Consider the following 14,038-nt stretch of genomic DNA (forward strand, 5'->3'; position numbering starts at 1 on the left):
ACCCACCAAACATTGGAAATTTCCTGGATTTTGTGCATTTCCCCCCCTTCTAAACCATTCAAATGCCTCTTTAAGGCTTAAGTTGCTAGCAGTGAGAACTTTAAGCCAAAACATGCTGGCATTTTTGGTATCTTGGCCACACCCCTTTTGCCTTTGGCCGTGTCTGCTGCTGCAACGTGGCACCCAAGCGCTTCCACAACATATTATTTGGCCTTAAAGCCAAAGAGGTTGTGCATTCCTGCAATAGTTCCTGGTCTCGCTCTGCTATCTTCCAGGTAAGAAGTTGAACTGGCCAAGCATTCCATCAAGCCACGATGCTTGAAGAACTGGCCCGCCACCTATTTCGCACAGGTGCCTTTTAAAAACTCTATTTAATAGCCAACATCACTTGGCTTAACAGCAGCAGCAACAGCTCAAAAACAGAAATAAATGTTTTGTAATAGCAGTCCAACGTTGCTTCTGTTCCAGGATCAAAAGCAAAGAGAGCTGTTTAGACAAGCACCTCACGTTTAGAGAAAGGCAATCCTACCTAATACTGTTGAAAGTTATAAATCATTACAATATTGCTGGGTTAAAATTAATTTTACTCTTCCGCCACAACAGCTAGCCGATTTGCTTTTGAGATTAGGATAAATACCCAAACTGTTGATGATTAAAGCACCTGCCCTCCCACACTTCTGATAAAGTTAATTCTTTGACAATATTTGACTAGCGTTCAAGGGCTGAGTGTTTCATGTCTGAGCAGGCCCTTGGCGAAGTGCGCCAGACCAACAGCACCACTCCGATGCAGCCGCCATTTTAGTTTCCCACAATGCCCTGGAGTGACACCATGTGAGGGGAATTGTGGGGAATTAAAATGGTGGCTCCACTGAACCCAGCACTTAGACGAGATTGCAGGTTAAAAAGGAAGACATCAGTGACAGCTCTTGATGCCATGTTAAGGCTCCAGCAGCTGCATAAGGGACTCTGCATATGGACACCTGGCATGCAGTAACTGACCACTCAAATGTCTAACCCTAATTCACACCTCTTTTTCTCCCCCACCCGCAACTATGCAGGCTAAAAACAGGTTGGCAACATTGGGGGGCATTTCTTCTTAGCACCATGGGAAGAGGACGTGACTCCGAGCATCTGCTTTGCAAGCAGAAGGTCACAGGTTCAAGCCCCGGCATCTCCACTTAGGGCCGGAAAGCTGCTGTCTGCAACCCTGGAGAGGTGCTGCCAGTCAGTGTAGAGAATAGTGGGCTAGATAGACCAATGGTTCAACTCAATGGCTGGATTCACACACACACACACACACACACACACACACACTAAGCAACACTCAGTAGTTGAGTGTGGGGTGTTGTTGAACTGTAGGGGTTTTTTTTTTTTTGTTGAATTGTGGGTTAGTATGTTGTCTGAACCCAGGACATTTTCCACAGGGTGGTTTGTTAACTACACACGGTGGCTTATTTTTCTGGAACAAGCCACCTTGAGAATCCATGGTTTGTTGCTGGGTTGTTCAGGGTGCTTAACAATGTGTGTTAGCATGTTGTGTCAACCCAGCCATTGTAAGGCAGCTCCCTGTGTTCCTACATCCCATTTTCACACAACAACTAACCTGGGATCCTACAGCACACACCCAGCAGGGAGTCACAGCAGACACCACCCTATGGTGTGCACTCCTGTACCGTACATGCATTTACGTAATTGTTGGTCATTTTCACACTTTACATGTCTAAGTGTATGCTTTAAACTGTCTTGATTGCACACACCCCAAAATACAGTCTGAAAGCCACAGTGAACAAGCTGTTAAAAATTAAACTCCACATTCCATCCTCAGCACGTTGATTTGCAAGCAGGTTCTACCGATATTAGTGGAACTTGCTTTCAAGAAAGTGCGATTAGGTTCCTAACATTTCTAAAGGACTCAAGCTAAAAATACTAAGCGATCAAGAGAGAATGCAAAGGCTAAATATGGTTCCTTATGCAAATAAGAGAATCTTCCTATAAACAGCCTGAAAGTAAAATCCAGTGTGATTTGGCTAATGGAAGCATAAAGGAGCTGGGGGGGGGGGAATCCCCAGCTTTCAAGCCACTTTAACTACTTGAAAGGATTAGTCACTTGATGACATTCCACATTATAGGTTTTATTAGGTAATATTTAGACATTCATTTAAAAAGTACTTTTTTGAGACAGCCACGTTGAGAAAAACTACATTCATTCAGCTTAATATCAATATCATTTGGCCTAACAGTCTTTGTTTTCTTTGCTTGTATACTTTAAATGCTACTTTTTATACATATGTGGATTTCCAAGGACATCTAAGAAGTTTCTAATTTTGGAGTGCAATGAGTTAATGATCAAAGGCATCTTAGGTTCAAGTCAAAAAATTACTTACTCTGAAATATGTGCATTGAAGTAAACAGGATTGATCTAGAGATGTATATGTGATGTACTTCCAAAAAGACAAGATGGCTATCCAAAGAAGTCTATGGTCCGAAAGTGTCTTAAAGATACAGAAGCTCTCACAGGCACTGAACAGGCAACCACATTTCTTTGGGGAGGGAGTGTAGTTCAGCACATGTTTTGCATGTGCAGAGGGTCCCAGGTTCAATTCTTGACGTATCTACCTAGGAACATAGAAAAACACCTTCTACCAGGATCAGACTAGCTACCCGTTTAGCTTGTTACTGCCTACTCTAACCAGCAGTTGGTTAGTTAGCTGGTACCCGAGATATTTAATTAAAGATGTGAACTAATTCCCAAACTGGTACCCAAGATTCATTTAATAGGGGATGCACTCTACAACTGAGCTATAGAGGGCTATCAGACGGGGAAAAATGTGTTTCCTTACTGTGGCTCTGCTTCCTGCTTCTCTCCCACATTTGAAACGAGCTGAAATTACACAGGGAAAAAAGCAGCAACTGGCTTGTACAGTTCAATGCAGTTCAGTGGGATAGCACCCTCTAGTGGGCATCTTATAAAGCAACTTCGCCTTCACACAGCAGGAAATCCCGACATATCTCAGAAGAGTCGGGTTTTCTGGGGATAATTTTTTATCACTAAAACTGGGAAATGGAGCAGCAGATGAGCAGGAGGCTCACAGCATTGTCAAAATGACCCACAAACATCTGTGAGTGGCCACTCAGAAGCGTGCTATAAAAAGCTTGTTGAAAGAAGCCTGTAGTCTTCGCCCCAGATGGGAGAATCAGGTAGCAGAGAGAGATCGAGGTATGACTGAGACCCAGCCAGAACAGACAACTAGGTTAGATGGACAAATAGCCTGACCTAACATAAGGCAGCTTCCTATGTTCCTAACAGACAGAGTAGGGCTTTAACCTGGACAGTGTGTATGCTGGGATTCTGCAGAAAAACAGAAGATTCAAGATCTGATATTAGGTGTAGAAGCCAGAGTCAAGAATCTCAGATTTCGTTAAAAAAAAAAAGAAAAAAGCAAGTTGCTAGCCCTTATGACTACAAAGATATGCTTGGAAGTATGAGCAACACCTGCTCAGGTCTTAAGGTTACAAGAGGTTTTCAGCACTTGGGGGTGGAGTTTTAGTGCCTTGCTCTGCCTCTTGGCCCTCAAACCAGAATAAAGTTATATAAAGTAGTAAAAACTGAAGAACAGTGGAAAAGACGCAAAACTAAACAGTGCACATTAGCTTATACAGGATGCAGTGTGCCTTTGTTGGCTCAGAATTTGGATAGCTTGGACTCTGAAATTATTATCTTCTGTTGTTGTTATTATTATTATTATTATTATTATTATTATTATTATTAAGTGAAATAGTCCTGGCATAGGTAACTACCTAAATGAAAGAGCTACTCCCATTTCTTCCTGGCATGGAGGTCGCAATTATTTTCTCTTTTAACAGATGTTTTCAGCATCTCTCTCTCTCTCTCTTTCAAGCAGTGACTAGCTAGTCCTTCACTTCACACCTTCCTTTACACAACTCTGTTATCTCCTTTAACTGTGAGAACATGGAACTATCTCAGCTGTTGGGCTTACACGGCCAGCCAGCTGTCCTTGGCTTATGTCCTTTGATTCCAAGTCAGAACTAGTTACTTTGATGCCTGAGGCATCCCAGCCCCAGACACATACAAACGTTTGGGAGTTTTGAAAGGAAAGAAAGTTAGAACAGAAGCTAACTGCGCTAATCCCTACAGAAAGGGATTAAAAAGCCTGCAGTAAGAGCCAAAGTGGTGTAGTCATTAAAACAACCTTCCCCAACCTGGTGCCCTCCAGATGAATGGGATTAAAACTATTATCATTCCCAGCCAGGAACAGGCAGCATTCCTACACACTTAAGAGGCCACACTGGGCTCACTTACTGTAGAAATGCAACCCACAATGGAGTTGCAGTGTGTTGTCTGAACCTGGCGACAGTGGGTTCTTCAAGGGCTAAATAACCCTCACATAAACCTCAGTTTGTACTCATTAAAGCAGCCTTCAATCTGCACTCAGCCATGAAGTCCACTGGGTGACGTGTGAACCAAGTCAATGACTCGCCCAGCGACACGCCAGCTTAAATACGCAACCCACAATGGAGTTGGGGCGTATCATCTGATCCAGGCCACCATGGATTATTTGAGGGTTAAATAACCCTCACATATCCCTCAGTTTGTAGTAGGGTATGTGAGGGTTGCTTAACCCTTGAATAACCCATGGTAGCCAGGTTTGGATGACACATATGCATAATGACAGCCACACATGCCTGCCATGTGCCACGGTTCACTGTAGATTAACTAAACCATGGTGAGCACAGTGTGTTGTGCAAACCAGTCTCTCAGCCTATGCTACCTCACAGGGCTGTAGAGAATAAAATTGGGATCAATGGGGGAGAGAAACAGGTAGACAAATTGAACATTTTGGAGAAAAGACAGGATATAAATGCATAATTATGATAAAGACGACAACAGTGGATCTTCAAGGGTACTGCTGCTGAAATCTGAGTTCTCACTGGCCAGTCACACATTGACACTCGGATTTTTTTCCTCCCAGCTGTTCTGGGGAAAGCTGCATTCAGCTACTGAATGTGCTTTACTGTGTTAGGCTGCTATATACAGAGACTATAAGAAAATGCAACGTTTCCACTCTGCCTGGCTTGCTGCTCCCACTGAGTCTCTAAGCGATCCTGCCTTTTTTATTTACTGCCTTGACAACATGCCTAATTATTCCAAGTGAAAAAGGAAATGTTATGCCAATATGATGCATAACGTCTGGTGCCACTTTTGTGCCCCTACCCAGGGCAAGTGGCTCTATAGACCCTAGTTACATTATTGCTCCTATTCACTGGGAAAGCCCAGCTCTATAGAAGGGAAGCATTCCCAGCTCCAAAGAAGCCTTAGGGCTCCCCCTGACCAGGATGACAGCATGGACTTCCCATACCTTAGATTCTTCAGAAGTTTAGAAACAGCTCAGTCTGCAGAAGCCAGGCAGTGAAACTCTTCATGGCATGCAGATAAGCATTAACAAGTGTCTGCAGATCAAGAAGCTGTTAAAGGCACAGCATTATAGGCCAATAAAAAAAATCCACTGGTAACTCTGCCTATTGTGGATATTCTACTATTCTGTATGCATAAACCCGGCACCACAATTATCACATTGTGTGTGCGTTGCAAACCCTGGAACAACTTTCACCAACCTGGTGCCCTCATCCTTAAATAGCCTGACCAGACACTGGCTGGGTTGTTGTTGAACCATGGGTTAGCATGCTGTCTAAAAACAGTGCATTTTCCACAGGGTAGGTTATCGTGTTGTCTGAACGCAGTGCATTTCCTGCAATGTGGCTTGCTAACCACTCTGAACAACCCAACAACAAACCATGGGTTCTCAAGGTGGCTTGTTCGAGAAAAATAACCCGCACTGCATGGTTAACAAGCCACCCTGCGAAAAACGTACTACATTGAGACAACACGATAACCCACAATACAACATAAACTCATTGTTCAACAACAACCTACCCTCAACTACTGAATGTGGGTTAATGTGTTGTGTGAACACAGTCACTGGCTGGAGATGATGAGAGTGCACCAGGTTGGAAACGGCTGCTCTAGAGGAAAACCAATAGCTTTCTGGATAGCCATGGGCAAAACACTTCCTGTGGTCAACACCTGATCTGGACCCTGCAGCTGTGCAGCTATTAGCAGGTAGTAACAGTCCTATTTCGAAGTTCTTAAATTAGTACTGTCCACACTGACACCACCCCACATTGATAATCCCTTTGTGCGCAGAGCCTACGCACACACAGTTTGTACACCCCACCTTGCTGTCGGTGTACATTTGAGTATGGCTAATGGTCCTTCTTCCTATAAAGCTTCAATTGCCTGTACATCAAGCCACTTTCTAAAGGCAAAGCTACTGCAGTTAATTGAGAAATCAGAAAGTCCACCTATAACCCCAACTGCACGTGTTCACAATTTAGGGTAGCTAAAAATTTGACACCAGGGGTTGTTGCTTTCCCCAGAATCATCTCTCACTCCTCAACAGTGAAACATTTCACATGCTAGCCCTGTCAAGAGATACAGTTACCATGGAAAGCAGTCATCCTCAACATGTCCACTCAAAGGGATGTTCAATAGAAATTAAGTGAGGTTTACTTTCCGGGAAGCGAGAATTCGTGACCAGGCTGCAAGCCAGCCTGTTTGGTGACAATCAAAATGGTTACCATTTGGAAGGCAAGTTTCTTTCGTTGGGTACAAACTGAGCACACCTTCCAGCAAAACAGTATACATAACTGCAAACTTCTAAAAGGCCACCCAACTTTTTACCTAGAGCGAGCAAAAGTCACCTCCGAGGAACCACACTGAAATCTTATATAAAATGGCAGCATGTTAGTTAATCCCATGCCCCTCCAATTCCACAAGCCATCAGTGCAGCATTAACAGGGTTGATCGAAATTTCAGCGAGCGACTAATTTTTTAAAAACTTTATTAGCGTGTAGTACTTTACCTAAAGCCAGCTCAAATATTTGCTGGGGGCAGCCATTTGGAGGGGCAGCAAGGGAACAGCATAGGATTGGGGAGGCATGGCCCTCAGATCTTTTGCGATACCACAGAGAATATTGGGGGAGCCACAATGCAAAGGACAGAGCCCGGGCCAATATCTCCCAGATTGCATCTCGCAGCTCACAATCCTACATGCACCTACATGCATATTTTTCCACATTGTGTGAAGGTTTCTGGAGGAGCATCTCTTGGACTGTGCAGAATAATCCCTTGGGAAGAGGGGGGGGGGCAGCCTTGACTGTACAGGCCAAACAGTTGCAAGCTACATTCCCTTGGCACTTTTCCCCCACTGTGGCGCACAGCCCAATCCTATGCATGTTAATTCAGAAGTAAATCCAATTGTGTTAAATGATGCTTATTCCAGCTAAGTGTATATAGAATAGTAGGCTCATTAATGGCTCAATGGGCCTGACTCCCAGGTAGCCAAGTATAGGATTCCAGTCTTGGTGTTGTCGTGTTAAATTGGAAGCCAGGTTAAAGATGTGGAGGAAATAGATACCAATAAGGGGGTAGCGGCAGGGATTTAGTTGTCACTGCTATAGATAGGCAGTGTTGTGCAGTGGTTAGAGCGGCCTTCCCCAACCTGCTGCCCTACAGATGTTTGGACTTCAACTGCCATCATCCCAGCCAGTGTGGCCAAGGGTCAGGAATGCTGGGCAATGTATCCAGAACATATGGAGGACACCAGGTTGGAGAAGGCTGGGTTAATGGCAGATTAGGACAGGGGAGACCTGGATTCAAATCTCAACTTGGCCATGAAGTGTTTGGGTGGTCTTGACCCACTCACCAACTCTTAGCCTAGCCAATTTAGGAGTCAATCCTATGCATGTTTAGTCAGAAGAAAGTCCTACAGTTTACAGTATTCCACTGTCAGTATGCTGTGTGGTATCCTGTAACGTTCCAGATGTTGGACTATGATTCCCATTATCCCCAATCATTAGCCACAATGGCTGGGAGTTGGAGCTCAACAACGCCTAGAGGGCCACAAGATACTCTGCCTCCTGGATCATAGCTCGGTGGAGGCTGGTGGCTCCAATTTCAGTGGGGCTGTGAATCCACTCTGGGTTTCAGACAGCACCAACCAGAACTGCAAAGGAGCAATCCAAGGTGATGAACCCCATCACCCCTAAAACGGCTTCAGCACCTTGGACAGTTCCTTCAGAGTCCTGGTTGGTGCTGTCTAAAACTCACAAGCAGGTTCACAACCCCACTGAAATCAGAGCCGTCAGCCTCCACTGACGCGCACGAAATCACACCCTTTGCCAGCCATTCTGGGCACACTTTTCAACCCGTGTCAGCCCCACCGAAGGCAGGAGGGCTTAGGCTCGTGTGAACGCGCACAAAAGCGGGCTGTTTCCAGGCAGGTCTAACTCCCATTGAACCCAAAGAAAAAAGGAGGGGGGGTCGGAGGCTGTCACCCAGTTCAGCGGGACTTCTTGGCTTCGAAGCTGACCCGTGCGCACCCGGCACGCGGAGAAGCAAAGTGGGCTGGCGGAGCCTGGAGAGCGCGCCGAAGTACGAGCCGCCGCCGCCGCCGCCGCCGCCTCCATCCCGACCCCCTCCTCCTCCTCCTCCTCCCCCCTGCGCTGGGGGTGGGGAGGCAGAAGCGGCTTCCCCCCAGCGGAGCTAACTCGCCGCCTCCCTCCCCTAAACCTGCGCGCGCGCGACCCCGTGCAGACGTACCCCATGTCTCGGCACTTCTCCCCGGGCGGACAGCCCGGCGGCGACAGCGCGCTAGCCGGAGGGGTCTCTCCGCCTCCTCGGTCGCCGGCCGGCAGCGCAGGGCGCGTCCCGACTTCGCACATACGGCCGCCCCGGGGAGAACTCCCGCCTCAGCTCCGACAGGCGGCGACAGGGAGGCGCTCCGCTGAGCGGACGCCCCGGCTCAGGGCAGGAGGAGAAGCGGCCGCCGCCGCCGCCGCTGGTGGTGGTGGTGGTGGTGGAGAGGTGTGGGTGCCGACCCTTGCGCGCCTCGCCCCGCGCCTCTCTCGGCCGCTTTTTCCTCCGGAATTGCCTTTTGTCCTTTTACATAAGCGCCTCGCTCGGGGGGAGGCGGCGAGAGGGCGCCCGCTTGGCTCTGAGGGGGGCTCGCCGGAGACAGGCGCGCGCGTCGCTCTGCTCTCGTCCGGGGTTCCCCGCGTTGGAAAGCCCAGCCGAGCGGCGTCTCGGAGTTCCACCTGCTTTCCCCACGGCCGCCTCCCACTTCCAGGGCGGAGAACTGACTTGCACGCGGCGGCGCCAGTTCTTTCGTGCGTGCCCTGAGCTGGGAAGGGGCGGGGCGGCGGGAGGCGTCCAATCAACAGGGCTGCTGGGTGGTGCCGCTGCAGCCCTGCGCTCGCTGACCGTCTGCGCGCCATCCTGGGCTCCCGCGTGTCGAATCCAGGGGACTCTTTCCCCCCACCAGTGTAAATGCGGATGGATGCCCTCACATTTTTTAAAATGCCTAATAATATGGAAGATATTGCTGCAGGGTATAAACTTTACTATGTAAAGCACAGTTATGTTGGGGCGGAATCCTATGCGACTTACTTAGGAGTAAGCCCCATTAAATTCAGGGGTTTTTTTTCCTGAAAAACATGCATAGGATTGCACTGCAGGTCTCCAGTTTATTGATATGGAAACTTCAGCACTGGCAGTTCTGTGCTCTGTTGGTGAGACAGAAGAGCAGAGTGCTTTCAGCTATTGGGATGCGGAGACATGTGAGAAATAAATAAAATATTGTTACAATGTGTACTTAATGTCACCTGTTTTAGCCTTTTAAAATGCGTAGTGTTTTTTAAATTTTTTTTACTGTTTTTAATATTGTTTCCAATGTTGAAAGGGTTTGTTTTAAATTGTTGTACACCGCCTTGATTGCTTTCTGGCAGATAAAGCAGTATATAAAGGTTATTAGTAAATAAATAAATGCCTCATTCATTCATAAACAACCCAGTGGTTGTCCATTCATAACAACCTTAACAACCTTAAGGTTTTGGGGTTTTTTGTCTTGTGATTTAGGAACATGTCTGCTATACAACCTTTGCTTCCAAAATGTTTGTTAACTTTTATAAGTTATACACTATTGGGGAAGGGAGGGGCAGAGTTTTTCTTTGATTTGTGGCAGTCTTTTGACTGGCAGGACCATAGTCTAGCTTGGGACTACTTTCCTATTTTACCTCCTTTGCGGTCCTGTTTCGTATACAGCTCCCCTCCAGGGAATCCCAGAAAGTGTTCATAGGATTGGAGCCTTACTCTTATATGTTGATTTTTGCCTCTTTAGCAACATCATTAAGAAGATAATGAGCTTAGGGTGACTTATTTACATTTTTTTTTAGTTCTGTATAAATTAGGGAAATAGTAAATGCAGTGATGGAACAGACTCCATGGTGCTGTCAGGCCTGGAATTTAGGGCACACGCCCACAACCCTACAGAATGAGCAAGAGGGCACCCAAATGCAGCAGAACTGGCTTACCACATTTTGAAATAGATTAATATTCTTTATCATCTAAAGAGCCCCCCCCCCCAACCATTGTCTAGAGCAGGAGTAGGTGATGTGATGCACAGAGGCCCCAATGCACCCCCTGGCCACTTTTTTTAGCAACCACCAAAGTGTCCCACTCCTCCCACTTGTATTTTAAATTAACACATTTTCTTACTGGCAATTGCGATTGTGCTGAAAGAGGTTCCTTTTGGTCCCAAGAACTGGGTTTAAAGGCATTGTTTAGTGTGTTGGGACTCAGACCCCACCTCTGCCTTGCACTCAGTCTTTGGGGCAGGTTCCTTGTCCTCTGCCATGCCTCCCATGACAGCCATGTTGTGGTGGTGCCCCAGACGGTTGCTCAATCTGCCAAATGTGCCCACATGCCTAAAACGTTCCCTACCCTTGATCCAGAGTCTAAAAGTCCCTAAATGCTCCATTGAACAGACAAGAAAGAAAGTGTATTGCCCGTGCTACAAGTAATCTTTTGCCAACTGTGCAGAATAAGTCTGAAATTCCATCTAGGTAGCGATATCGCCCGACCACTCAAGTGGAGCTCTAGTGCTTTAATGTCACCAGAGCCCTGAGATGGAATTTCATCTGCCCTGTTATGTATCACGCTAAGACGTTTCAAGCATTACTGTTAACTGTAACATTGAGACAGGCTTTCTGAAATATCTAGTGCAAATTCTGAAAAGCCTTCCAAGATAAGCAGCTGTGCTGTTCTGACATTTGAGATGAACATAGTCCAAGGGATTTTTCTTTCATAAGGATTGCTAGATCCTCAACACTCTAATGTACTTCCATAGACTGAAATTTGTATTTTTAAGCACTCACTGTCCAGCCACTAAGCCTGCTTGAAAGGAGATTTAAAGGCCGTCATCTTCAAATCATATTTCTCCACAGAAGTCAACATGGACACTGTGGAGTCAGCAGTTTTTCAGAGATCTGCATCCTACATAAAAGGCCATTATTGGTCTTACAGTGCAAACCTATATATGCCTACGCAAAAATAAGTCCTATTAAATTCAACACCCAGCTACACGGATATAGCATTGCAGCCTTACATCTCTTCCTCTTTCTTAGGAACAGCTTTTGGGTTGTTTACCATGCAGAGGCATACACTTTGTGACCCACAAAGGTTACTAGCCAATGATGTTTACCACCTGCTGATTGTCAAATTCCTATGGCCAGCTTTAATAGACAAACAGAAGAGGGAATTCCAGCAGGCCCACACAAGCAAGCTACACCTGCTGATATTCCCTCTTCTGTTCATCTTTTAAAGGTGCAGGCGCCCCATCCTCTTTTGCATCTGGCTACTCCAATATGCATGCCTGGTTGTAATTAACACTTTCCAGTTAGGAAGTGTGAGCCTAATCCTCCGTGCCTACGATTCTAATGGCTACATGTCACATTGGTGGCTTTTGCATAGCTTCAGAGGCATAGGTATTATCCTAGACCTCAGGTACACATGGGGGTTGATCAGCTTTGATGGTACTGAGAAGGGAGGTTTTATCAGCACAGCAAAAGGATGGCCCTTGGAAAGGATGGGTCAGATACCTGATACCCGCCCAGCCAGAACGACTTGGTCAGGAAGATGCCTAGGGTGATTATATGAAAAGGAGGACAGGACTCCTGTATCTTTAACAGTTGCATAGAAAAGGGAATTTCAGCAGGTGTCATTTGTAGATATGGAGAAGCTGGTGAAATTCCCTCTTCATCACCACAGTTAAAGCTGCAGGTGCCCTGCCCTCTTTTAAATCCGGTCACTGTAGTATAGCTCCTGCAGCTTTAACTGTGGTGATGAAGAGGGAATTTCACCAGCTTCTCCATATTTACATATTCCCTACCCAGTGCCTGTTTACACTTCCCTGTGCCTGTTTGCATTCTCCTTCCCTCTTTATTGTTTACTACAACTTATTAGATTGTAAGCCTATGCGGCAGGGTCTTGCTATTTACTGTGTTATCTGTACAGCACCATGTACATTGATGGTGCTATATAAATAAATAATAAATAATAATAATAATAATAATAATACAAATGACACCTGCTGAAATGCCCTTTTCTAGGCAACTGTTAAAGATACAAGAGCCCTGTCCTACTTTTCATATGGTCACCCTAACGTTGCCAGTGGGGAGGAGGAGAATGAAGGCACCGCACATGCTTAGACACATGTGCCTTTGAAGCAGGGTGGGGCTGGGACTAAGAGCCAGCCTGCCAAAACCCTTGGCTCCCTCTCTCCCTCTCTTAATCTACTATGGGATTAGCCAGTCGCTCCCTTTGGAAGGAGGGCTGAGTAGGAATTTTCCCTCCCATTAAAGTGGGAGGTTTTTGCCTACTTCATACTGGAATTGCTAAGGTGGAGTGTGGATAAATAGGTGATTGGTTACAGGGATGTGTGGGAATTGGCAATATCAGAATAGGGATGGGGAGCACTATGGCACCTTTTGGTGATTGGCGTATGTGGAGGACCTGCTCCTAGGGAACTGTGAGGTTCCCGTGTCAGGATATGGTTTGCCTTTGGAGACCCTCCTGCCTCACCTACCCTGAACTGTGAGGCGGTCTCCCCCCACACTTGCAGAGTGGCATATAAGAAAGGAGCTGGGTTTTACCCAACTCCTGGCTTTGGAGAGTGCTCGCCCATTAACCCAGGCAAGTGGCCTAAGAAAGGACACATTGATTCCCGCACTTTCACATGCTGATCCAGGGAGGGGATTACCCATGTTATTACCCATGTTATTCAAATAAAGAGGCCCTAGTTTAAACCCAAGTTCTGGTGTCTGTGTCTTTATTCTATGCTTCCTTCTCCACTCGCAAACACAAGTCTATGAATGAACTGTAATGGATTGATAGCCAGGGCCAAAAAAAAGGGGAGATACGAAGGTAGTCTATATAAAGGAAAGACAATGCAGTGCCATTTCAGAGGAAATAAGCATCACTTTCAAGCTAATTAAACCACAAAAGCATTCGGTTCTACAAAATATTTTTCTCACGTATCAATTTGCATGTAGTTTGGGTGTTTTTAATTCTCAGTCTCTTGTCACCATCTGTAATTCAAATCCCCATGCCTTAAAGAAATTGCAGGCATCTGTTTAAAATATTCATCTCTTCAGTGGCATGGGAGATTCATAATCCAAATTCTTCTAATAAATGCAGGACTAATGTTTCAAAGCAACGAGAGGCAGACTGCCATTATAAATGCCGCCTTTTTCAAGTCCAGTGAACATTGCCCTGCATGTGTCTAGTATAAATTGAAAAATCAAACGATACTCTGGTGAGAATGCTACTGTGTTGTGTCAAGTGAAGAGATTATCTTTAGATGTTTGTACCATTTGACAGCTTGATTAGTGGCCTTTAATGGCTAATAGCTGGTGGATGCATCTCACCTTCTTAGGCGGAAGCTGAAAGAAATAGTTTGCCTGATTGAATGTTGACTACAGAGCGACAGGCTAAGGATCAAACTACACGTTATGTTATTACTGCTTTTCTTTTCTTTTTAAGTGTGCTTTAATTGGGCCACTTTTATTTTGAAGAAAAGGCAACTGCAGGTCCCTGATATAGATTGGGGGCCCATTTCAGTGT

General features: G+C 45.9%; 1 protein-coding gene across 1 annotated transcript in view; it reads right to left on the minus strand.

The window, feature by feature from the left end:
- HOMER2 (homer scaffold protein 2) overlaps positions 1–8,802 on the minus strand; it is a 72,886-nt gene extending 64,084 nt beyond the window's left edge. Inside the window, exon 1 of the mRNA XM_063142213.1 lies at positions 8,681–8,802. Coding sequence (XP_062998283.1) covers positions 8,681–8,802 — 122 coding nt within the window. The remainder of the gene's footprint in view (positions 1–8,680) is intronic.
- Positions 8,803–14,038: the final 5,236 nt, after the last annotated feature.

Source organism: Elgaria multicarinata, chromosome 16 (genome assembly GCF_023053635.1).
Source record: "Elgaria multicarinata webbii isolate HBS135686 ecotype San Diego chromosome 16, rElgMul1.1.pri, whole genome shotgun sequence".
Taxonomy (NCBI): Eukaryota; Metazoa; Chordata; class Lepidosauria; order Squamata; family Anguidae; genus Elgaria; species Elgaria multicarinata.